This window comes from Anarhichas minor, unplaced genomic scaffold, assembly GCF_050575085.1.
Source record: "Anarhichas minor isolate MPS153535 unplaced genomic scaffold, ASM5057508v1 ptg000003l, whole genome shotgun sequence".
Lineage (NCBI taxonomy): Eukaryota > Metazoa > Chordata > Actinopteri > Perciformes > Anarhichadidae > Anarhichas > Anarhichas minor.
In genome coordinates this window covers 18,165,352-18,192,723 of record NW_027466449.1, presented here as the reverse complement: position 1 = coordinate 18,192,723, position 27,372 = coordinate 18,165,352, and the positions used below count along the sequence as shown (strand labels likewise).

Below are 27,372 nucleotides of genomic sequence, written 5' to 3'. Positions count from 1 at the left end.
TCAGATGTCAATCTGTTTTATTAGACGTTTTGTGTTCTATAGTTCTGCAGCGCTCACAGAGCTTATATAAAAGCCTTTAATCCCACACACATAAATAAATAGATCAACACTCCCCAGTTACCCACACATTCATCACTGCTCATCTTCAACAGGAAACCAAAGAGGGAAAATAAAAAAAAAAATCACATTTCAAGTTCCACTTACACCACTCAGCGGCACGAGCCTCGCCGGAGAATAAACACAGACAAGTTAATTTAGGGGAAAACATGATTATAAATAACCGCTGCAGCGTAATTATTCTTCTGGAAGCTGGAGGTGATGAAACGTGTTCCTTTCACCCGACGCATTTCATTAACTGCAGTTCTTCTTCGCTGCAGGGAGCAGCGGTCGCTCCTCTTATTTAATCTTCGTTCCATACGTATGAATATATATATATACACGTGCTCACTCAGAGACACTAACGCATACAAACGTGGAGCCTCGGAGATAATTAAATGTCAGGAAGCTATTGGAAGCAGCAACCTCACAAATCCCACTTTAAAAGACAATTAACTTGGGAGCGATTATTGTGTTGAAGTAAAACCTCCAGCAGACTTTAGATAAGCTGGGCCACACAGACGAGGATGGAAAAGTGAAACGGTGCTGCTTTACGTAGACAGCTTCCCACGACACCTTTAACTCAGACCCGAACCTCGAGAAGAGAAACACCTGGGACAACAAGGATCAACAAGACCTCCTGTGTGTCTGTAGCAAGTCACCGTACGGCATTTAGATGAGAAACATCACGTTCACAGACGCTTCATTCAGTGGTACACTTTACAAATCTAGATTTACTGGAGTTTCACTTTGATTTGACACATTCCAGCTCACTTTGTGTCCACATTGAGTTGGTGGCAGATGAACAAACAAGAAGTGCATGTGACTCTGAACACACACACTTGGCCCAGGACACACAATGTCCACTCATTGTTCTCTTCTCATGAACTGAAAGCGTTTCCTTCAGTTCACAGAAGTTCTGCTTCATCCTCGTCATTCTCAGAGCCGGACGGTCCCTGCCGAACTTCCTCGTACCACTTGTTGGTCAGGGTCTTCATCTGGATCCGGCCATGCAACAAGTCCTGTGAGTGACACACACACACACACACACACACACACACACACACACACACACACACACACACACACACACACACACACACACACACACACACACACACACACACACACACACACACACACACACACACACACACACACACACACACACACACACACACACACACACACACACAGACAGATTAAGAAATGGCGACAGGATATTTATGCTAGATATGCAAACCAATAGAATGATGGAGGGATATTATTGTTACTTTAACAACGTTTGGATCATCACCACAATGTGACACCATGCTTTTATTGTGAAGGAGTTGTAGGAAATGCGATGCATGTGTCACCAAGTGAGTGGCGCTACGCAGCGACAACAACTAAATCGACCAGTTATGGATATTTAATGTTTATAACGTTTCCCTGAACTCACAAAACTCAGTGTTTTTAAAGGAGTCTGGTACTCGTAGAGTGTATTGTTGTTACTGTGCTGATTGAGCCACAAACACATTGAATCCACGGCACAGTAATAATAATAATGAGGAGGAGAAGAAGAAGTAAAAGAAGAAGAAGGGGGAGCAGAAGGGGGGAGGAGGACCAGAAGAAAAAGAAAAAGGAGTAAAAGGCAAAAAAGAAGGAGGAGGAAAAGAAGAAGAAGGAGCAGAACAATAAGCAGGAAGAGGAGGAGGAGAAGAAGAAGAAGAAGAAGAATCAGAAGAAGAAGAAGAAGACACCAGTCTAATAAAAATATAAAAACTGAATAAAAAGGTCCTGTAGCAATTAAACACTGGTGACACTTTGGTATTTCCAGCTGCCATGTCTTAACATTACTAAAATGTTTGCAGTCGTCATAGCATGCAGTAAATTAAAACCATCTTAGCCACCCCCTAAAAACAGCTCCTGTACGGCTTCCACCATGTGGGCCTCCCGGGTGTCTCCCTTACCTCTTGGGTGAGCCGGCGGGTGAAGAAGGGGTTCAGGTATTTAGCATCGAGCCACATGAAGCCCTTCAGATCTTGTCTGTGGTAGATGTGAGCCTCGTACTCCTCCTCCGTCAGCTCCGATAGGTGCTCCGCCTCGATGGTGTTACCCTGGAGAGAGGAAAGGGAGGAGCAGAGAGAGAGAGGGGGAGTCAGATGAGTGGACAGAAATAAATAATCTGTTACTCGGTGAGCATCTCTGCGATGAGTGGTTTGTTGCGTTTGAGCCGTCACCATCTTCTGCGTCTTGCTGAGATTGATGTCTTTCTTGCTCTTGCGCCGCGACTGGCTTTCCTCGATGTCCATGAGGCGAACGAGCGGCATGGTCCCGCCCCCCATGAGGAGGATGGTGAAGAGGACGATGATGATGGTGGTGGTGCCGATCAGCTGGCGCTTCTCGATGGGCTCCAGGCCCAGATGGAGGCTCAAGGCGTAGGGGATGGCCCCTCGCAAACCTGTCAGGACAAAGGAGACGACGAGAGGAGCGGGACCGTGAGACGTCTGCACGCTCATCCTCGGAAACATCATTCTATACATTTATATAGAATAAACTTTTCAGACTTGAGAAGCTGGAGAAATGTCCTGTTGATCGACTTTAATGAATGAATATCAATCAATTAATGGACTACGTGCTTCGCTCTAGTGGTTACTGCTTTCACTGACACCCAGAGACGTGCTCACTATGTTCGGGGTTTAAAAGCACGGACGCATTAGACAAAAGGTTGACTGTGCCGTCTCACCACTAAACCACATGACGAACATCATTTTGGGCGTGATCTTGTGGTCTCTGAAGAAGTTCAGCAGGAATGACAGCGGGAAGATGTTCACCGCTCGGCCCAGAAGAACCAGGACCTACGAGAGAGAAGAACAGTCACGGGAACGATCGCCACGAGGTGAATCGACATTCAGATAACAGTTAAAGAAATGCAAGAGCACTTACTATGCACCAGATGACGAACGATAATTCAAATTTATGAGGGAAGCTGAAGATGGAGAGACCAAGGAAGGCAAACACACAGGTCTCTGGAGAGGGAATTTAGAAAAACAGTGTTGAGACCTACAACTAGCGTCACACGGTTTAATGCCTCAAGTTGCACTTTACATCTGTGTCGGTTGAAAATGTCACAACATGTTATCCTATTAGACATTTGTGTGAAATCGTGATGATTAGCACATTATTTCTAATCTGACCTTCCACGGTTTGTTACACTGAACCTTCTCAGAAGCCGTCATTGGAAACGGATTGTAAAAAAGCATGCACTTTAAAAAAAATACTTGATAGGTGATTGGACGAACCACCTGTCAATCAAACTCTAATCGAAGCCAGTCGGGAGAAGAGCGAAAACATCTTTTCGATCCGCTCTTTTGCTCTCAAGTTCTGGTATAACTGACACACACTTAAACCACGCCCCCATCACACACTTAAACCACGCCCCATCACACACTTAAACCACTCCCCCCCATACACTTAAACCACGCCCCATCACACACTTAAACCACGCCCCCATCACACACTTAAACCACGCCACATCACACACTTAAACCACGCCCCCATCACACACTTAAACCACGCCCCCATCACACACTTAAACCGCGCCACATCACACACTTAAACCACGCCCCAATCACACACTTAAACCACGCCCCCATCACACACTTAAACCACGCCCAAATCGCACACTTAAGCCACGCCCCATCGCACACTTAAGCCACGCCCCTCTCTCTCTCACACACACACACACACACTTACGCCACGCCCCTCACACACTTAAACCACACCCCTCGATGGATTTTTTTCGTGCGATATGTGTTCCCGCAATTCTGGCGCGACGTCGTGAGAATCCAGCTGCTGTGCGACGGATTCTTAAATTAAGAACATAAGCGTGTTTTTGTGAGGTCACAGTGAGCTTCTCAACACCAAACTCAAATCAGTTTATTTGGACATTTGTGCCAAATATGAAGAACATTCTTGAGCCATCACGTTCACGAGAACGGGACGGACGGACAACCTGGAAAAAAAACGGCTGATGAGGTGAAAGACGTAATGATTCACTGACCACACATGAAGGCCATCGTGCGCAGCGTCTGCTGCATGAGGATCTGTGTGACGGGGGACAGGTTGTGATGGGTGTAGTGAGACATCACGATGCCCGCAAACAGGATGGACATTATTCCTGGAGGTGGAGAGAAAGCATGGCATTAAAAAAGAAAAAAGGTGCTATGAAGTCAAACATCATGGAAGAATGTGTGTGTGTGTGTGTGCACCCACCAGACAGTTTGAGGCCCTCTGCCAGGCCATAGGGAAGGTACGCAAAGATAATCATCATCCCAAACTCCAGCGAAGGAGTCTTCCTCAGATCAAAGTGTTTTAGAAACTAATCAGTGAGTTAGGGAGCTTTAAATAAGATGAACACACACACACACACACACACACACACACACACACACACACAGACACACACACACACACACACACACACAGGATACAAGAGCTGAGATGAGTCCAGTGAGGGTTCCCAGGGCAGCAGAACCGAAAAACATCTTCAGGAAATAGCCCATCGCTTGCAGAAACGTCTGCCAGCCTGTTACCATGGAGTTGTCTGCGCGGGAAAAGCCCTCCGCTGTGCTGAAAGACAAAAATAAAGAAGTTACACGCCAGGTGTTGTAATACCTCTATCTGACCCTAGAGGGCAGAAACACTCCACCGCAGAATCCAACAAACCCAGTGAGAGGCTTCATGTGTGTGTGTGTGTGTGTGTGTGTGTGTGTGTGTGTGTGTGTGTGTGAGCGTGAGAGAGATCCTGCCATCAAACTGCTGCTAACCAGAGGCTGGCTGTAGTGACTGAACAGGAAACCATGACGCAGTTTACTGTGACATGTGACCACGCGGCTCTCATTTAAATACTCTCCGGGACAAGAATCATTACTTTTTGAAAGTTAAATGTACAACTTAAAAGAGCAGCGTCATTAATGCTCAATAATGAGCGACCAAGTCGTCTCACTCGATTCATTCTTTTGACTTTAACTTATTTAGGTAAAAATGATTTGTAGTCATGTTTGCATCCCCAGAAGAAAAAGCTTGTTTTATAGTTATTGATGTAGAAAGAACGCAGACAATCTATTCACGTTTTAGAGACCCACATAGACCTGTTGTAGGGGGGACAGGGGACCTTTAGGGGGCGATAGCAGGTCTACAGTAGACGCCACATAGAAGTGGTGAACATCAACTGAAAGCTGGGAACATGAAGATGAATTTAAGATTCAGCTCAGCAGTAAATCACAAATAAAGATATTTTCATTAATCAATTAACGATGGAAGTATGTGATGGCTGTCCTCATGCTCACGTGTTTCTTAAGTTGTTGAAGCAATTCTTTGGTTGAGATCGTTTGTTGCACAGTTTTAGTGCTAAAGTTAACCATTTGTTATCACTCAGAAATGTATTAAAATGAATAAAAACCCTCTGAACGCCCTCGGCCTCTAGTGTTCTGTTGTTGAGTTTCATGTGATTATGCCAGAGGTCACAACAGGTTGTTTCATACAGCGACAAAACATGGTCTCACCACAATAAAATGACTACTATGTGAACACACATTCATACCAGCGGGCTCAGCTTTACAGTCACACCGCTTCTATGAATTACACGACTGTTTAGGGACCAGGACATGCAGAAACAAAGAGTAGAATAGGAGAAAATAACACATTTAAACTGCATGTGACGTGTAAAGTAATGTATGTCTGTAAAGGGCTGACTCGTGGGTTTCTGCAGAGCCTGTTTTCATTCACACATCTTGAGGCGAGAGGTCAAAGGACCCTTTAGACAACCTGCCACGTTAGTTTTACCTCGCCAAAATAAAGCCATCCAGCCTCCTTCCCAACTAGCGTGACACAACTGGTGCCAATGGATTCATTAGGTCGTCTTGCTTCATTTGACACCAGTATCGTCACTGTAGCTTTAAGACCGAGCCCACTGCAGCCTCTTAAAGGCCGAATCCTGCGGGTCAACCACTTTTTATAATAACAGTCATCCAGACAAACAACAGTGTAGCTAACAATCCGATTTGAATCCGATAAACAAGCTCCCAAAGGCAGTAGCTGCGTGGCTGTTTCAAACAACCGTGGAGCAGCTTTCCAAGAAAAGCCCGTCTGTGAGGTGCCAACAACAAGCGAGCTGCCAGCGCTGCTCGACCGCTCCATTATTCATGCGGCCGTTTTACTCCACGGGGTCCGAGCGCAGACACTCGAGATCACTTTGCACATTTAGCTGGTTGTGAGTGGGAGGGAGATAAGGCGGCGCTACGGTGAGCACAGAGGCAGCAGATAGGCTGGCGCCGGTGCAGACAAACAAGTGGAACCTGCCAACTTCTCCGTTTCCGTCAAACTTGTCCGTCGAGATCTAGTGTGTGTGTGTCTGTGTGTGTGTGTGGCTGTTTGTTGATAGAGGACAATCTTGATAAACAATTCTAAAGGAGTGACACTCCCCATAGACGGTACAGTACGTTTTGTCACACCCTCTCATTACTGGCACAGATACTGTGAACATAGTGTACTAGATACCGTGATGTTCATGTTTTGTTGCTTTCTCCGGCTCCAATTGTATATTTTGTGTTGTGTTTGTTGCCTCGAGGTGAAACACAAACTAACTCAGACACATTTACAGAGCTGTTGATCAGAGAATAAATAAATGAAATGCATTGAGAAATAAACTGAATAAAAACGTGTTCCTCCGCTGTTAATGACATCCACATTTTTCAGATAGACTATTTTCAGTTGCAGCTTTTAGGTTTCACATTCAGCCGGTTCTGATTGAAATGTTCCCACATCCTCTGCTTTACAAACCTTTGGCACCAAGTGCAAGTCTGAGATGAGGAAATAGGTCACTGCGTGTGGACTCCTACTCACTTCCTGCACAACAAGCAGGTGGGGGTTCAAAGGTTGGAAGATGCCGCACTAAACCCATGCCTGACATTTACAATGCTGAGGAGCCGATGTGTCACTGTGTGTGTGTGTGTGTGTGTGTGTGTGTGTGTATGTGTGTGTGTGTGTGTGTATGTGTGTGTGTGAGAGGATGATTAAAGCACAAGGTGAATTTAAAAGTTAACCCCTAAACCCGCCGGCAGGAGTGAAAACCATGTTTTCTTTAAACAACCGCCAAAACTACTCCGTTTATCAGAGCCACAAGCTGTGAAAACCGTCATTATCATCAGATTTTCATCTTTCCGACGGCCCTTGAACACATCTTGTGCCACGAACGCTTCCATCAGAAAAAAGACACCAAAACAAAGTTTAAAATTGTGATATTTCATCAAACATGTTTTTTTTCAACATGTCTCATTTAAATTCTCACCCCGAAAAAACCTTTTGCTTTAACCAGATTCTGTAAAAAAAGATTAAATTCTGAGCTCTTCAACACAACTATGAAGTCATGATTGATTCATCTGAGACCAACAGTCATCACGTGGAGACACAACATCACGTGGAGCCTCCATTTGTTCATATTTATGATTTTTGGCATTATAACTGTGTTTAACTGCACAAAAGAGATGTTTGAGTTCTCTCTACTTCTAGCCCTGGTTGTTCCGTTTCCATCGAGGTGCAGGACGTCTTACTTGGTGAGGACGATGGAGACGGCGTCGTTGAGGATGCTCTCACCGAACACCAGCATGTTGAGGACCGGGTCCACGTTGAGGGCGTTGAAGATGGCGATGGTGGCCACGGGGTCCACCGCCGAGATCAGAGAGCCAAAGGCGAAGCTACCGCACGGGAGAGAAAACGAGTTACAGAGTAGTCGGGAGACCCCGTTACAGGCACTAACTTACTTAAACATAATCTGGCCAACAAAAGGGACACAACACAGCTAATTAGCACAAGGTCAGAGGGAGGCAGACAGGAAATGTCACAAACAAGGAAGCATTGTTAGTTTAAAGCAGCATGTAGGGAGATCTATAAATAACTAGGTTTATTTTAGTGGATAGTCTTCGTTACTTTAGAATGAGCCGTTTATATCTACACAGGGAGCGGATTCAGTTTCTACAGGAGCCCGGAACGGACAAACCAAACACTCTGCTCCAGACAGGGACACCTGCGTCTTCATGAGTTTTCCCGTCGACACCGCTAGATGTCGCCAAATCCTACACCTTCAATGATCCCCATGATTTGTTTTTGAGAATGCATAAATCTTATCCCAGAATATTAAGAATATTTGGCAAAAATTACACAATGAATTCAAGTGTTCTGGCAGTCTGTCTAATAGGCCACAGACTGCAACAATTTGGTAATCAATTCTAGGAAATGTGAAATGTCATCAAATATAAAGAAATATGTTAATAAACTTAAATGTAAGGAATATATTTGTTGTTTTTTAGATGTTTTGATGAAATGCACAATCCATTTTACTCCTTTAATGCATTATGTTTATTAAATAAACAAACTTGAACTAAACTAATTCACTTTTTCAGGGTCATTTTGATTAGACTACTGTCCGGGGGGGTAAAAGACCGTTCGGGAATCTTTGGATTAAAATAAGTGTCGAAATACAGTAGTCCCCCACCAAAATCTAGTCAACTCTCTCTCTGTTGACTCAACGCCTGAATTCCCCTCTGAACGTCATTAAAATCTGTTGAGCAGCTTCCAAGATATCCTGCTAACCAAACACAAACAGAGATGGGACGGGAAACGCATCATCATCTGTGAGAAGCCTGGCTTGTATCACACTCACACACACTCACACACACACACACACACACACACACACACACACACACACCAAAGCTTCTCTGTAAAAACTCATCGGGTTTCATCTCTGGCAGCCGGATCATCCGATTGTCTGGAACTCGTTATCAGTTCAACTCTTAACTTTGGCTCCAGTGGGTCACGATGTTATAAATACTAACATTTGTTTCCACTTGAAGCCATTTTGGATAAAAGATTGTTTTTAATGCTAGTTAGAGTGGAACACTAATACTCACCTATCAGTCATAGACATCTTATAGATCACATCAGCCTGAGGGACATAAAAACACACACTGTGTTACGCTGTTAGGAGCCGCAACAAATGCCATTTGCCACTACGCTCTGTATTAACAAGCTGCTCCAGGAAAATACAAAGAGTGACTCTGAAAATGTTTGATCAAGTTGACGCTCTTTCTCTGAACAGGCCCTGGCGGATACCGTTACGATCCTCACCTGCCCCAGGAAATAGATACCTCCTCCCACTATGAAGGCGGAGATGGTCGTGCCGATCACAGCGAAGAGGGTAATGGAGCCGATGTTCTGGAAGAAGTTCCCCTGAACACACATGAACGCACGGCCTGTGAGCACTCACGGAGGGTTTGGTAGCATGACATGTGAAGCTTGCACGGTGTTACGTAACATTAGGTGGCGAGAACGTCGACGGAGAGCAGAGCACGGTGCAGGTACGGAGAAATTATTCATCATTTCACTGCGAGTAGTGGAGCAGAATGAATCTATAAATAATACAAAATGTTACAAGCCCATTCATTTTAAACCTCAGTTATGATAATATGTGACCGCACAGGAAAAGCATAAATGACAGAGCAGAGCTGCTTCGGGGACGTTAGCCCTCAAACCACAGACTGTATGTAAGAAGTGGACGTAGTCATCGGGACGTCTCCCATTGGTTTGTGGACTGATGTTATGAAGCCTCGAGTTCGGCGTTTGGCCGTCGCCATCTTGGATTTTTTGCAACCAGTGCACGGAAGAGACCGTTTTTTGACGACGGAGGAGTGACGTAGAGACGCCGTATACGTCTCTGGTAGAGACCTGTCAATCACCGTGTAGCCCCGCCCTAAAGCATCCCCTGCTTTATGGTCTGTTTGACTCTAAATGGACCATAATTTACTAAATGAACATCATGCTGTATTGAAGAATACTTGAAACTAGAGATTGAGACCATAAACTCATGTTTACAATGTTTACTGAGGTAATAAATTAAGAGAGAAGTAGAGTCATTTTCTCATAGACTTCTATACAACCAGAGGAGTCGCCCCCTGGTGGACACTAGAGAGAATGCGGCTTAAGACATGAAGCATTGGCTTCACTTTTTAGAATCCTCAAACCCGTTGTCGTTGTAGAACGTGCTCAAAAGCGAGAGTGACTGCAGCTCGCACCGCATGTCAAGTGACGGGGAACAACCAATCACAGCTGGCAGATATCTTTTACTTTCTCCCGTTAATGTAAGTCTACGGTAAACAGATGGGGACGTTAATGGATTTGGTGCAGCGCTACACAGAGCGTTACGATCCGTCCCGCTCTCTCTGCTCGATGACGTCACAACATCCGTTTGAAAGGTCAGCCGACCTTTCATGTCTTAATCTACTGTCAAAACAATAAAAATAAAAGTTTAGGCATATTATTAATTTTTTATTTAATATTGTGCCAACATTCTTGCTCTGTACACTTGGATATTTTTTTAACTAAATTAGCAGAGAGAAAATATAAATGTGTTTTCATAGTTATGCTGTTTGCCCTTTTGAGTGCGTCACATTCATAATGTGCCGTGCAAATTCAGCTTCATGCAACACACACACACACACACACACACACACACACACACACACACACACACACACACACACACACACACACACACACACACACACACACACACACACACACACACACACACACACACACACACACACACACACACACAGTGCCGTACCTTGTGTAAAGAGTATCCAGATTCAAAGATGATGGGCGGCAGGAGGAGAAGGAAGAACATGTTGGGTCGGAACATTTCCTCCTCCTTTTTAGAAACAGAGACAAAGTTACAAACAATCCAAACATGTAGCGGTGCTAAGCTAACAGTCATGTGATCCTAATCTTGGCTTGGAGCTGCACTCTGACTTACAGTAGCAACATGTCGTTACAAAGTACAGACAACAGGAAACATTGTGATTGAACGAATTACAATTATTTGTTTAACACATTCCATCGTGTTTTGCCATCTGGCAACGAGCCCACGATGCTAATGCTAATCAGCACCGTTACATATGAGCAAATAATGTGCATGTGACTGAATGACGCGCTCGTGATTATTACGCAATCCTCAGCAAATATTCCCTTCTACTCGTCCGACTGATGAAGGCCGGGTCAGTGACCGTCAGCTGACTTCATACTTAGTCATGGGAGATGGGGAGGAGGTGACGAGGGACAACATTGTCATCTGACAACACTTATTTGGATGCTGACTTCAGGATGCCAAACACACACACACACACACACACACACACACACACACACACACACACACACACACACACACACACACACACACACACACACACACACACACACACACACACACACACACACACACATCAGGTGCTCATCAGGGGGAATGCCCGCCTGCCAGCCAATTCATGCATTCAAACACAAACAGTTAAAGGACACGTGGATATATATGCTTTTTTGTATCTCTGCGTCTTTCATTCATTCTCACACACACACACACACGTGTATCCCAGTGACCATAGCTCTCTGATTATTTCAGCGATATAATGAAATCATTGTTGCTTCTCAGCTAAATGGGCCAGCCTCCAAGATCAGGTGCAGGCATCATGTGCCCATGCTTTACGCTCCGGCTGTCAATGTGCACATGTGTTCTTCTACAAGCCATAATGTGTGTGTGTGTGTGTGTGTGTGTGTGTTCTGTGCATAATCCACGGCAGTAATGTAAAAGTCAGTATACGGCATGCATTCGTGGATGTTCACAGAGAAGATCTATTTCCAGGCCATGATGACGCTGCATCGATGTCCGTCAGAAACATGGAAGAGGAAAAGTCCATATTTACTGCATCCGGTCAACAGTCTCCCTCATTGTGTTGTGGGGGCCGGTTCTGACAGCTGGTGGAGCCCGACTCTCCACCACAAGCTGATTGACATAGAGACACAGAGCGCAATGAAGTACCACCCTCACGCGCTCTCCATTGACTCTGTATTGCGTGAAGGCGCCTCTTTATCGCTTTCGTCTGCTAGAAAATATGCCCTAAAAGCTGCTGTGTGGTGGGATGAACCACCATCAGCAACAAAGCGCGAGGCATCAGCAGTTGGAATGGACACTCCGTGTGTCCAACGTTACGTGTGCAGAAAACATTTAGTCCAAATGTCAGTTTTAGACTCACTGTATTCCTGTAAGTTAAGCTAAAGCATTTTGACAGTATGCAACTTGTGTTATAGTGGAATGTGCATAAATAAGAAAGCTTTAAGTATTACGTTCGTAAGCGCCCTAGCTAACTACAGTAGCTTGCTAACACACAGCTAACATTAGCTCGCTAACAGCTAACTTGGCCCATACCATCGTCCTTTTAGTTAGTAGACATACGGTGCTAATCTCATATTGTGGCGCTGATTGTTAAATTACGTCCTAAAAACATCCATATATTTCTGTAAATACTTCAGAGATATGTTTTGCTGCAAGTTAGCGACGAATATCTGCTGAGAGGTGAGCCACACATGAGCGGGATTTACTTTCAGAGAGTTTTAATCGGTAATCCTCCATTATTTCACATTGAATGCCCATTATTTGACTACACCGTGTGACTGTTATCAATCACATGACGAGCTTCGTAATCTTCTGCATTTATAATGTTTTCTCTCATCTGACCAATTATTCAGGGCTACCACTCAAAGCAGCATGATGTGATTGTTAAATTAATGAGACAACACCCCAGCACGTTTTTAATTTAAGACGATATACCCCACTTTCAGTCGTCAAGACAATAACTTTGCCTTTAATGACACATTTGTTGACACCAACCAACCAACACTATTCTCACTAGTCACACTTTTATCAGCACTTGATTATGGTGATATTTTAGAGAAGCATGCAAATTCATCTTCTTTGAAACTGTTCAGTTCAGTGTCAAGTAAACGATTTCTCTCTGATTCAGGTCTTTCACACATCATTGCAGTCTGTATGAGCTGGTTTGTCCTCCTTATGAACAGCAGTTATGTATAAGGCCCCGTTACACAAACTGCCCCCTTATCCATGTTCTCAGTAGCAGACGAATGATGTTCATCATCCCCAGAATCCACAGCGTTTTTTGGTGAACGCGCTATTTTAAGTTTCTGGACCGTGATCTTGGTGTGAGCTACAGAGACATTATAAACTAGATCATTTCAAAAGCATCCAACATTGTAAAAACAGCATTAAGGATCTTTCAACGTACTTGTCCCAACATGGGAGGACAATTCTTTGATTTATGCAATTTGCGTGTTTTCTTAGAACCTGTGTGAGATCTTTATGTTTCCATGTTGTTCTTAACTTTTCCTCCGTTATATTTTTAAGTCTGTTTTCTGTGGTTTTTATGTACGTCGCCATCTTGACCAGCACCCACTTGCAAAACAGATGTAAAACCTCCATGGATTACGATGGATAAATGCAGGTTAAATAAAGAGGCCAGGTATAGTGGATAGCCTATACAGCATGTATGCTGCAGTAATAAGGCTATGCTCCGGCTTACTTTGTCCTATTATGCATTCAAATTTCAGGAAAAGTAGGCCGGCAAGGACACTACCACTTCCTTTCTTTGACATTTCTCTCCGGCAGACTTCCACCCTTCAGGGCAGGTGAAAGGTCAGAAATGAAAATTAACACCCGAGACACAGGAAGGAATTCCGTGCGAGCACTAGAATCTACAGCCGTGCTCCTGCATGCACGCCGATGTTTCCCTTCCACATAGGAGGACGTCTGCTGGAGCGACCGAGCGTGCGCACACAGACTTTGCATATATGCACATCAACACTAAGCAAAAAGCCAGCAAGCTAGTGCTTTGCATTATGTGCTGAGTAGGGTTCTAATTAAGGGTTTGAATGATTGTAAACGCATCTGTTAATCACTTCTTTGATTAACTGATTCATCATTCAGTTATTAAAACGTCCGATACTATTTCCCAGAGCCCCGAGGTGACGTCTTTAAGGTTCAAACCCCAAACATATTCAATTTACAACGACAGAAAACCATTTCAGACGTTGAAACCAGCAAATGTTTTGGATCTTTGCTCGATAAATGGCTCAAATTATGAATCAAATAACAAAATGGTTGGTTGATTTAATTACCGGTGTTTATTGCCGACTAGATTTTAGATCAGAATCCACTAGATTGAGCTCATCCCGAAACCGCGAGGAAAGATGCGGCCTACGGAGGCGTGAAGACATTTCAGAAACACTTGAGATTGATAGACAGCAGAGAAATACATATGTTGTACGAGCAGCAAAGATGAAACAGATAAAAAAAAAGAAAAAAAACGGAGAACAGAGGACGAGCACACCATGGGGGGGGGGGGGGGGGGGGGGGGGGGTGAGATAGAGCTTGAACGAAATGAGAAAAGATGAAGGGAGCCGCGGTTAAAAAGAGGGCCGAGAGACAGAGGGGGGAAATAAATATATAAATATACGAGCGGGAAACGACGGAGAGACCTTCGCTCAGAGTACGAGCTCCCTGGAGGCTCGGCTTTGACACAGCGACGTCGCAGAGAGAAAAGAGGCCCCTGAAACCACAATTAAAGCTCTTCTCCTTGTGTCACTCTCCACGGCGAAGGGAGACATCTATTAAAAGCATGTGCTGCCCTTTGGGGCTTAAAACACACCACTGCAGCCGGCGAGGAGAAACGAGGCGACGTCATACAGTACAGAGAGAACACCAAATTACGATATTCCGTACGCAGCAGATGCTAATATATCCACCTATGTGTCTCTCTCTTGCTGCTAGCGTGTTACTTCATAACCAGCATGCTATTTCTTCTTCAATGTGTGTCAGAGCACAGGGGAGAGATGGGCAGATGAGAGGAGAAAGAAAGGAAGAGCAGTGAACAGTACCAGAAAAGCTTCTTCTTCTCATGTTGCTGGATCTGTAGACAGAGGACCGGAGATATAGAGGGGCTGGTAAGCAAGAAAAAATAAATTTAAAAAAAAGCAAAGACGGCAGATTGGTAGTGAAAGGCGCCAGTGATGACAGGATGCTGCTGCTGCCTGAGGGGGTCGTTTGTTACGACCCGTGGTGGTATTCGGGGGCCCGTTCCCGGAGGGCTTGCTATATTAACCAAGTGGGACACATGCTAGGAGGAGGAGATGGCACCAGCATTAGAGGTCTGCTACGAGCACGAAATGAGCTCGTGATTGTGGTGGCAAACCATGGAGCTGAGAGTAAGTGCACTGTATGCACAAGTTCAAAAGAGTTGAAAAAAAATGATGCTGACAGAATCACAGTGTTGCCGACGGCTGTTACTAACTCAACAGGTTACGCGGTGCATCCTGCTCTTAGGGGCTCTCTCACCAAAACAAATAGGTCAGACATAATGGATTTGCATCACGGGCCGGGGTCTTTTTGTAGTTTCCAGCGGCCTGAGCACTTAGCATATCCACGCTCCTGCAAAAAGAAGCTGCTGCACATCACGGTGGGCCTTCACTAGGCCCTGATCGGACTGCGCGCGCTGGTTGTTTTTGTATTCGTTTTCAATGAGAGTGAAGCGTTTTTGCGCTCTGCTGTTCGTTGTGGAGAGTCTCGTGTTTGAACCACATACTGTATATAAGAAGTGGACGTAGTCTGCATGACGTCACCCATTGGTTCGTGGACTGCAGGTTTGAAGGCTCGAGTTCGGCGTTTTGGCCGTCACCATCTTGGCTTTTTGCAACCAGTGAATGGAAGCGACCATAATTGGACAGAGGAGTGACTTAGAGACGCCGTATACGGCTCTGGTAGAGACCTGTCAATCACCGTGTAGCCCCGCCCTAAAGCATCCCCTGCTTTATGGTCTGTTTGACTCTAAATGGACCATAATTTACTAAATGAACATCATGCTGTATTGAAGAAGACTTGAAACTAGAGATTGAGACCATAAACTCATGTTTACAATGTTTACTGAGGTAATAAATCAAGAGAGAAGTAGAGTCATTTTCTCATAGACTTCTATACAACCAGAGGAGTCGCCCCCTGGTGGACACTAGAGAGAATGCAGCTTTAAGATGTCCCGCTCTATGCGCCTCGCGTTTTTGCAGGAGGGAGTGGTGTGTTTGATTGTTGTTGGAAACAAATGCACATGGTTCACCGTTTCTGCACGGCATCAGATAAAAGGATTGTCATTCCAAAAACGAAGAAGGTTTTTGCAGATGCGCACAGCAAATGGTAATGTACGGTATAGGCTTAAAACCAGCACGCCATCCGGGTCACTCCTGGGAACGAGTAGTGATCAGTAGTGTAAAGTAGTAGACTGGGCTCCTTTAACAGCGGTGATAACAGCTCTGGTCACACTCTATGTGACCAGGTTAGCAGGTCTACCTGGTGTGCACACACAGAGAGGGGGGGTGATCTAGAGAGTCACAGGACAGAAGGGAGAGGGGCTCCGGTTACTAGTAGTGCCGATGACTCAGCAACACCCGGGGGGCCCCCAGGATAAAAAACAATGGGCCCCAGTGTGCAAGAAACATTGACACAACCTGTCCTCTTTTCTGCCCCCCCCCTCCTCTCACTCTGCATCTACATCTCTTGTTCATTCGTTCTCTCACTCGCTGGCAGAGAACAAGGAATGTTAATTAAAGGCTGTGAGAACCGAGAGGAGAGGAAACAGGGGGGCTCATAGGGACACAGGGGGGGAAGGAGAGATAGTTATTATGGGTAGGTAACAGAGGGGAGATGATATTTGTGACAAAAAACAGAGGCCAGGAAATGAATAAGAAAAAAAGAGATGGAATTCTACAGCACAGAGACGGTAGAGGGTTATTGGGTGGGGGTGGGGATGGGCGGGAAGTTCCCGTATGATGTGGGACGTTGCATCACATTAGAACTAGGAGAGGTGCTGATATTATCTGCATTATGTTTTCAATAAGCAAAAACACGTTTGTCCCCACACTGTAAATTGCAGTTGACATGAAGAATGCAGTGGGTGCAGCTTCATGGATGTGACTCGTGTGTCACGTACTGCATATGTTCTGTGTTTTGTCTGCGTGCGTGAGATGTGTGGAGGAATGTGGCTGCGTTGCCTCGTGCTAAACCAATGAAAGCAGCATTAACTGTGTGTTAATAGAGTGCTGCAGGAATGAGTCCAAATACCCACAAATGAGCATTTTTGCATCTTTCCGTTCCCTCGATGGGTTTTTGGGTGAGATGCATGAAATCAGGTCTGTGTTCAACACGAGCTGGAGAGATTTAAACCATTTCTTCTACGATATGAAATACATCTGATGAGTTTAAAACTCCACCACCAGTGACCGTGGTGGAGTTCCTTTATACACTTCAAACATCAGAAAAGTAGAGTTCATTTGTGAAGATTATCTCGATGAATGAAACGTTTAAGTGTCATAAACACTTGTAGCCACTGAGGTTATTTTCTGGATTAATCCAAAATCTAACAGAACAATCCCACTGGCTTTATGTGGAAGGAACTAGTGCGTCGTACTTCCGGTTGGCCCACAAACATACGTCAACCCTGCGGCCTCTTATTGTGGACACAAAGAGCAGGGAGGCAGGGTGTGAACATAGAGTCATACTATACCTTCCAGTTGGCCAGTTCCTGGAACTCGATGATCTTTATAAAGCCTCCCATTAGAATCCCTGGAGAGAGCAAGCAGAAACCAAAAACAATACCTCTGTTTAAATATTTTACAGCCAGAATACAGATGGAGTTCAAAGAGCTATTTTGGTGGTTAAAACAAATGGACGCCTGGCAAATGTCCAAAGGAAGAGTGTACACTGGGTGTTGTCTTGGTTCGGCTCTCTTGTTCCACAGCTCAGCAGAACACTCATTAAAACGGCGAGGAAAACACAAAAGACGTGTAAAAGGGCAGAGAAAGACGGAGATAAGATGGGAAAAATAAATCAAGCAGACTGCCCGTACATCGCGTAGGACTCCGATGTACGGGCAGATAGAGAGGGGATAGCATAGAGTAAAAACAACACACAAAGAGAGAGGAAGCGACGAGGAAGGAAGAGCGGTCCTTTCTGATCTGTAAGCAGAGTGTTATCTCTCTTCAGCAGAGTCTCCAAACACTGAGACGAGCCGTGTCTCACATGCAGCCTGAGGAACAAGGCCTTCAGGGTCAAGACAGGTTTGAGAGAATGGAAGCGCACAAAGAGGAGACAATGGAAGTAGGAGAGGAAGTAGAATTAACCTAAAGTCACCTCACACAAGAAGCACTCTTGGACTCAGCTGCCATTGATTGGGTTTGGACACATATTTGACTTAATTCTTAGTTGTTTTTTTTGTGTCTGTAGATTTCTCCTAAATTCACTAAAAGTTACCTTTACATAATGCCTCATTTGCATATTTAAACACAACATTTCAGAAAACTTGTAACACAATAAATACTCCTCTTAATGTGAGTGATGAAGTGGTGAAGTTTCATGGTGATATCTATGAGTTCATGTGTTCACCTGTAGAGTCTCTAAATGTCTGTAATGTAACTAAACGTCTCTTTAAAGGACGTTTCCTCTCAATGAGTTTGTTCTCAGACTCTGATGATAAATCTCCACTTCAGCAGCTCTTACATTCACCAAACTTCACTCTTTCATTCCTCTCTGTGTGCTGAAGGTTCACACAGAGGGGTTTGTTCACACAGCATTCATGTATAATTCTCTCAGTAAAAACCTTTGTTTCTAATATGTCCACAACATGAAACAAGAACTTTGAACCTGGCTTTATCCAACGTTCACATTTCTGCCTGGTAATGTGTGATGGTGATATCTATTAGCGCCATGCGTCACCCTATTCACCCGTCATGTCTCCCTTTGAATACAGAAACATGTGCAGAGCAGCTTGTTACATAAGAAGAACTCACCAAGAGACACGACCGCCACGCTCTCCGGAAGAAAATGCAGTTTGAACTTGATGAGCAGGTGCACCAATATGATGCAGATACCTGGGGGGGGGGCAAAGGAAACCTGAATGAATATTTAGGACAAATACATCTCAAACATCAGGTCACATGAACTCAGATCAGCCCAGAAATAGCCCTCACATCAAACAGCGTTAAGATCTTTTCTCTGGCTGCGTTCCTCGACACAAACTGCTGTGGACAGGACGGGGATGTCTATGAGAAACCATACAGCTGTGACTTCATTCCCTCTCACTGCAGGCCGAACTGGATACACGTCATATCAGTCTACGAAAGTATTTTATGCAAATGAGTAAAAAAATACACTTGCTTGACATAAATACGACTACAAAGCAGCTCCCTGACATTTAAAATTGTACTTCTGAGACGGTAGAAAAAAGTTAATTGCCGCCAAATAAAACATACCATGCAGCTGTGACAGTACAACAGGCCGTGTTGTACATCAATGTGCTGAATCAGTGCATACGCATATTAGCATAATCATGATGACAAACCCCAAGGCCACAATAAAGAAAAGTAAATGGCAATTTAAACATACGGTAGAAATGCAGCGCAGCAAATGAGGTGAGTCTTCAGACACAGTGTAGGCAACACTAAAGCCAGCTATGACATTAATAAAATAACTAATTAAAGCACATAATGTTAATATGGTTTCCCAGAAGCTCTACTTAGGATTAATGTGCGGTTTCTATATTGTTCTCTGCAGTGGCCTCTGGTTTATTGATCTCCACCATCTCAGCCAAACCACAATGAGATGGTATTAAAGTTACTGTGAGGAACCTTTAACTGGTTATGAACCAGTCTCAGTGTAGTCCTGATCCTCTATATGAACCAGTCTCAGTTTAGTCCTGATCCTCTGTATGAACCAGTCTCAGTTTAGTCCTGATCCTCTGTATGAACCAGTCTCAGTTTAGTCCTGATCCTCTACATGACCTCCATCAGTAAATAGACCATCAGAGAGAAGATGGTCTGTTTCTATAGAGTTATTCTTAACGCTCGTCATCGGTGTCACCGGGTCGGATTCTGGTGAAATCAGATCCTCCAGCAGAGACCGGTCCACCGTGTACAGACCCAGATCCGGCTCCGACTGCAGCCCTGGACCTGCAGTCGGAGCTCCGGAGGGAGGAGGAGAGCTGGACCCGCTGGAGGGAAGGGAGGCACGGGAGAACCAGAACCAGGACTGAGAGGGGCAGACTGTCAGACCCTGCAGTAGTAAAATGAGAGGTTTTCTAAAGGGACTCTGGTGCTCAGAGACACTACCACTTTAGTCCACAGGGACCAACAGAATCAACACTAAATGAAAGTTATTTTAGAAGACAAATTATAAGTTTCTGCACGTTGTGCTTTTTTTTGCAACCAATCAAATGTTTGCTACGTTAAACCATTTGGGTCAAAACGAAGTAACGTGGTTAATGCGTCTAATTGGTAACCGTATGCATGATTTATGCCACTTCCTCGGTACAAACCCTCACAGTGGTCAACATGTGACTTAACCTGCAGTGAACCAAAGTGCATAATGGACACTTTGTGTCTCAAGAAGCTCTTCGTGACCCGACACATACTGTATTAATGTGAAGCCACATCCTTTGCTTTATCCACTTCCCTCCTCCTGAATCCACACATCGGATTTGAGTGGCTGTGCATTTGCCCTCCATTATGAGCTGTTTGAGGTCTAACTTATCCATATTGCCTGAACCACAGCAGGGAGAGAGAGAGAGAGAGAGAGAGAGTACCAACCAATAACAAGCAGGCTGAAGAAGATGGTCAGCCCGCTGGACTGCTCTTCTTCCTGGGCCTTGACCCCCGTCTGCACGGGCAGAATGGGCTTGGCGGTCGGTGGTGCCGGGGTCGTGGGCTTGACGGCGGGTGTCGTAGAGAGGAGGGTCTCGTTGCTCGAGGTGTCCGTGACGTTGGACTTGCTGCAAGGAGAGACAGCGGTCAATCAAGACATGGAAGTAAAAGATACAGCTCTTCAATACACACCACAAATCAGCGCAGAATTCCCTTATTTACACCTAACCACTCCTCAAACCTTTTATATTAATACCAAGGTAAATATAGTGTAAGATAGTAACGGTTGGATGTCACAAAACCTGCATTTGAACCTCACTTACTTTAATCTTAAGGGTTATAACACCTAACTACTCTACAGAGACTCAAATTAAAGACAAGATTTAAATAAGTAAAAAATCCACAATAACTAAAATATTATACATACAGACAGAATAATTGTAGTACACCTGGCAGTTATTATACTTAACTTAGCAACGTGTCTTTCTGTTGCTAGTTAGCTAGCTTGCAGTACATTAAATATTTGGATATTTTGGATACATATCGATATTTGTCTCAACACACCCGACAGACTGTCCCTCCTTCTTATGGTCCATTGAATCGTGTCCATCTTCCTTGTCCTGTCTTACTACAGTTTGCTGGTGTTCTAGTGGAGCAACCTTATGGTTCACGTCTCCTCCGTCCTCGTCTCTCTCACGTTGATCCAACGGCTTGACGCACGTGTTTAGGAGTAACAGCAACAAGGAAAGCAACAACACGTTACGGTGAACGCCTCTCATTCTCGAAAGCGGTGCATTTACACGCAAAAAAGCGACGCGTTGTAGTTAAAACAAGGCTGGAAGTTCCATGTCGACAGCGCTATGTGTCTGTTGACATCGCTACTTCCACTTCCTGGTTGAAGACAGTTTTGTTGGGAATTGTAGTCTTTTACGTTGCACGGATGACAAAGCAGAACAGCAAGGAAACAAAAGAAAGCAGGTTAATGCAACTACTGTCAAACAAATGTATACGTTGTCCATCACAGAGGGTATGATTTCACTCTTAATTGTTTAAATAAAGTGGCAATGTGTCGCAGTAATCATTGTGGACTCAATTTCCCATGAGCCATTGTTATGTCGCGTGTCCACCCTCAATTTCCCATGAGCCATTGTTATGTCGCGTGTCCACCTGCTGTGTACTGTGGTTTTAATGAAGGCTGCACTAGCTGCAAATTACCTGCAGATGTAAGAAACACTAAAACACTTGTCACCCTGTGATGAGTAGATGGGTGCAAGTTGAGATGGATATAGAGAGATATTTGTGAATAACATACATAAGAGTTATTAGTGGGAGAGTACAAGTGTGTATACCTTAACAATCTAAATCATACACTTATAGGCCTATTCAGTGGTGGCCATATACAGTATATATATATATATATATATATATATATATATATATATATATATATATATATATATATATATATATATATATGTAGGGCCTACCTTAGCTTCGGCATTGATCACATTGCTTCATAAATGTCATACAAAACTGCAAAACAATTCCTATATATGTTATGAATAAATTAAAAATGACAGTTAGGGTTCAGGTTTGTTTTTGTAACAGTTTTAGAGTTGTTGATTCAGCTTTATGGTTATTTTGGAGGCTGTAGTGTAGTTCATTTATGTCATTAGGGAATAATAGAGTTTACACACACACATAAGAATAAAAGTTACAATAAATAAATGGCCATGACCTTGATGATGACAGGTTTTATAGCACCCTTATGACAACTCTGTTTATATATTAAACAAACAACAAAGAATATGTTCCATAGAACCTAACATCATGTTTCAAAGTAAAACTACAGATAGATGAGCTGAAAATAGTTAATTAGCCACTTTAATTAGCCATAAACCAGATATGTAATGTAAATCATATTAGGATAAATAGCTGTCTTAATATTATTACTCTCTGTAATAACGTTGTTACGTTGTTGTTTGGGTGCAGGGTTGTTTCTTTAACAGTTTTAGAGTTGTTGATTCAGCTTTATCTTTTATTTTAGAGGATAATGTAGTTAATTTATGTAATTGGGGAAAACTAGTTAAATATTAGAAACGCCCTTCCGTAACACAAACACACACACACACATACAAATCAAAGAGTTAACACTATAAAACTCTCCATAAGCTTCATGATGAGGACACTTATGACATATTTCAGTTTATATATTTAACAAAAAATATGTTCCATAGAACTTAACATCATGTTTGAGAGTAAAACTGCAGATACATGAGCTGACAATAGTTAATTAGCCGCTTTAATTAGCCATAAACCAGATATGTAATGTAAATCACATTGAGCTAATTAGCTAGCTTAAAACTAATGCTCTCTGCCACAACGTTGTTACGTAGCAACAACGGTTGTCCAGTGTGACGTTTTTCCTTCGAATCCCCCGGAACATACGTTCTTAACGGTCGTGGGGCGCGTGCTCGTTGACGGTACGTTAACGCCCACTTTTCGGTGGTATTTGCTCATTTTGCGGAAAGGCAGCTCCATTCATAGGGCTGACGTTGGTAGGCAGGCGGGGGGGAAAAGGCGCAGGAGTGACCAAAACACCACCGACGTATATATGATGGTCTCTCACTGAAAAACCACCGGGTTGAACTGTTATTGTCAACCGTTTTTTTTCGACACGGGACCAAAAAACAAACCGCAACGCAAAAAACCCCGAAACCCATCCTCTCGGGAATGGATTTTTAAATGCCTGTAATTTGACTTGCGCTCCGCGGAAATACGCCGACTTCCTACTAGTCGCCTTTTTCGCTCCTCCTCATCATCATCATCATCGCTTTTTTTTTTTTTTTTTTACCGCAGACCGGCTACCTCCACTCGGCTCATTAAACGCAGGGCAGTCCGCGGACCCGGCTTGAGGCTCTCTTTTGGCGCATCTTGGACACGTTTGAACTGCCCCAAAAAAACGTCGTTTGTGTTAAAGATCACACGGAAACGTGCCTGCGTGTGTTTGGTTTCGGTGTGTGTGTTTTTTCTTGCTGCCTGTATAATAATGCCGACACATTTGCGGTTCCGGAGAAGGTCATTCCTTGGGCTTTTATTCCTTTTTTCGCTGTCCACCTCCGCGTTGTATTTCATCTACTCCGCCCCAGGAATCGGTAAGTGAGAACCAAGTGATATTACGGTAAAATAACATGTTGTTTATACGGGTTTGTGAGGTCATGTGTGACAGTGAAGGAGGGTGGTGGTGTTCATGCGCCTCTTGCTGAGGAGCCTTGATCTCTCTCCCAATCGATGGTGATGAGACTCCTGCTGGATGCTTGGAGCTCCATCCCATAATATCCATGTACCTGACCGTGGTAATGACAGTGCTACTGATGAGCTGCTATAATCATGCTGGGGTTATAGCAGGCCCAGCAGCTATGATTATAAAGCGTTTATGGCAAAATATAGTCATTTGGCTTTTGGGGGGTTCACTGTTAGCATCAATGTGTGTTTCACCACTGCCTGTTTTTGTTTTTTGTTGTTTGTTTGGGGGCAAAGGTCACGTTATTACTCGTGGATTCATAGGGCCTGAATTACATTTATTTTACAAGTCAACCTGAGCTTTGAGATGACAAAACAATCCATTTGTGACATCATTAGGTCACATGCAGGTGTGTAATATGGCGTGTTTGTTTAATTAATTAATTAATGTCTCCTGCCTTTGTCTTTTTACGTTGAACACCTGTGTCACCACCTCAGTCTTTCTTGTGCATCTGCGGTTTCACCCGTCTTTTCTCGGAAGCTGAGGTCCATTCAGGTCCACTATCAGATCCACTATCAGCCCAGATACGTACATATCTATGTGTATATAGGGGCTATTTTGGTTCATTATCGCCCCATGTGATGCCCAAATATCAGTGGCTTTATTTCGGCTTATCTCGTTGCATTTATTGTAAAAGTCAGGACTTTCACCCTGACTCTGGCCTCGACTCTGTGCCAACCAGATCTGTTATTCCACTGAAACCTTTTTTATTTTTTATATACTCGCTGATCGAGCCACCACATATTCTGTTGTGCTTGCTCAACAGGCGTGGTTTGGCGAGGTTGGGCTTCCTTTATTATCTCAGATGTATCTCGAACCTGTCCACCACTAAATAACGCTCCCACTCAACTGAACTACAACGTTCTGAGGGAAATGTAGTTTCTCACAGATTACAGGTCGAGAGCTTTAAGCAGTTTAAAAACACGTGGATAACTTAAATTGAAACATAAAAACACAAACAACTATTTCTGTTTAGGGAACAAAACTACTTGGTTAGGCTTAGTAAAAAAGTGCTTTGGTTATGTTTTAGGAAACAAAAATACGTAATTACAAAAACTTTGTAAAATGGTAACAGCCCTTTTTGTTCTGTTTTTTTGTATTTACAATTGATTTGTAAAACATTTAAAGCCTCTAAACCTAATTCAGAATGCAGTTTTCGCAGTTTGAGAACTGACGCGAGTCATCTATCTGAGCCCTACTTCAAGGCGAGGCCAGGGTTGTAGTTTACACAAGGAAGTCAATACAAGGAAGAACAACATTAACAGTCAGCCGGTAAGAGCCACGGCATCATCACCGACTGTACGAGTGGAATAATGCTCATGTCATACAAGTGCAGCTTTTTTTCTAAACCATCAAAGAGAGAGCCGGTCCCTCTTACTCATCAAAATGGGTATTGATCCATTCACGCTTTTTACCCGCTGTGGACAACTTGATCAATAATTGAATCAATTCTCATGTGGAGGACACGTTACCGGCAGGAATAGTTCCAATAACGGCGAGCAACGATTCCCTCTAAACGTGAAACAAATAAACTGCATAAATCGTTGAGTAAACTATCATTCACTTGTTCAATATTTTAGGTATCGATGGCGTCGGGTGACCTGTGTCCGTCCTCGTGGGCGTTGACTGTCGTAGGGCTGGAAATGGTCAAGTGGTTTTACCGGGAAAGGTGGGGGGTTAGCTGCACCAGCTGGACCAGCAGCACCAGTCCATTAATAATAGATGGTAACCAGTAGCTTCTGCTGCCGCTACTAAAAGCTATAGTTTAGTCTTTTACACATGGGGCGTCCCGCCACAGCTCGAGCAGCAGGAAACTCAGACGTGCGTTGTGGAAGATGGTGCTCAAAAAGGAATAGCGCCAATTTTATTGTTGTTTTTGGCATGAAGGTGGTGTGATTTACTCACTGGTAGTGATATTGATGCACGGGGCATTAGCTGAGGTTTCACATCCTTGTGGTCAAGAGATGCACCAAAGTGTGCCGTGGCTTTTTTGAGACGGGAGACAAACTGCAGCGAATGCGGCCGGTTAACAAAGACGTTTTTAAAACCACAGCGCAGCATTAGCATTCGGTTTAACGACAGGATGCATCATCTTTAAGAGTCTCCTCTCAGCGGCGTGGACCGAATGCACCGAAGAAAATAGTTCCACGATGCAGAGAAGAGATTAATCAGACGCACAGGATCAATTTATCAGCTATACTTTTTAATTATTATCAGAAAAACTGCAGCGATATTACTTCCGGAAAGTGACTTTAACCACCAAACTGTGTATGAAATATTGAGACAGGATCCCGTAGATTATTTAACTCAGATGTTTGGCGTTTTGGACGTTGTCCATCTGGGATTACGGCCATTGGTTGTCTTTTTGCAACTGGTGAACAGGAAGTGACCATATTTGGACTGCAGAGGAGTGATGTAGACGCCGTATATGTCTCTGGTCAATCACAGTAGCCCCGCCCTAAAGCATCCCCTGCTTTATGGTCTGTTTGACTCTAAATGGACCATAATGTACTAAATGAACATCATGCTGTATTGAAGAAGACTTAAAACTAGAGATTGAGACCATAAACTCATGTTTACAATGTTTACTGAGGTAATAAATCAAGAGAGAAGTAGAGTCATTTTCTAGAAGTTCGTAAAACTTTGAACTCTTTATTTGCTACATAGCACGATTTTAAAGGAAGGCGCTGCCTCCGATATATTACCTCCCAGAAACGTTTCATATGCACCAGTAAGATCATCTGGTTCCTCTCAGCTGTTCCACAAAGCAGAACAAGAACATCAAACAAAAAATGCAACTCTCAATTTATTCAGAGTTGCATTTTATATATTTATTTTCCTTCTTAACTTAATTTGGGGTCCATTAGTCTCTTCGTCTCTTTATTTTCGTCTCGTCAATAATTTCGACAGCACTTTGAACTGCATTCGATTTGTTTGTAAAGGTGCTGTACAAATACAACTTTATTGATGGACCAATGGAAAAGGGCAAGAGGAGGAGGACGGAGGGAGGGAGGGGGGGATGAAAGAGAGCTGCTTTCCTTCTGCTGGTCTGGACATCGGGGAACCCATCCAGAACACCTGAGCAGGGCTTCCTAGGTGGCTTCAGTGCAGGATGCCCCAATTTCATGGCTTAGACAATTTCTCTCTCTCTCTCTTGGTTTCTCTGTCATCATCTACTCGTATGCACTGACACCCCAGCCTATATATCTATATATATATAGATATATATATATATCTATATATATATATATATATAGATATATATATAGATATATCTATATATATATATATATATATCTATACATATATACATCTATATATATATACATATATATGTTGCCCCC

The 27,372-nt window shown here is 43.7% G+C and overlaps 2 protein-coding genes across 2 annotated transcripts in view; one reads left to right on the top strand and one right to left on the bottom strand.

The window, feature by feature from the left end:
• On the bottom strand, positions 1–21,620 carry slc9a8 (solute carrier family 9 member 8). The gene is made up of 16 exons (XM_076101122.1): positions 21,289–21,620; positions 20,671–20,852; positions 18,877–18,957; positions 17,595–17,653; positions 10,766–10,849; positions 9,268–9,369; positions 9,051–9,085; positions 7,692–7,835; positions 4,572–4,710; positions 4,354–4,459; positions 4,142–4,258; positions 3,025–3,107; positions 2,825–2,936; positions 2,319–2,539; positions 2,049–2,195; positions 1–1,118 (listed from the first exon to the last, which is right to left on the bottom strand). The coding sequence occupies exons 1-16, from the start codon at positions 21,501–21,503 to the stop codon at positions 1,005–1,007; spliced, it is 1,941 nt and encodes a 646-aa protein (XP_075957237.1). The 5' UTR covers positions 21,504–21,620; the 3' UTR covers positions 1–1,004.
• Positions 21,621–23,262: 1,642 nt separating this feature from the next.
• The window catches only part of b4galt5 (UDP-Gal:betaGlcNAc beta 1,4- galactosyltransferase, polypeptide 5), a 33,841-nt gene continuing 29,731 nt past the window's right edge, over positions 23,263–27,372 (top strand). Inside the window, exon 1 of the mRNA XM_076101112.1 lies at positions 23,263–23,879. Within this exon, the coding sequence (XP_075957227.1) occupies positions 23,774–23,879 (106 nt within the window). The 5' untranslated portion in view covers positions 23,263–23,773. The remainder of the gene's footprint in view (positions 23,880–27,372) is intronic.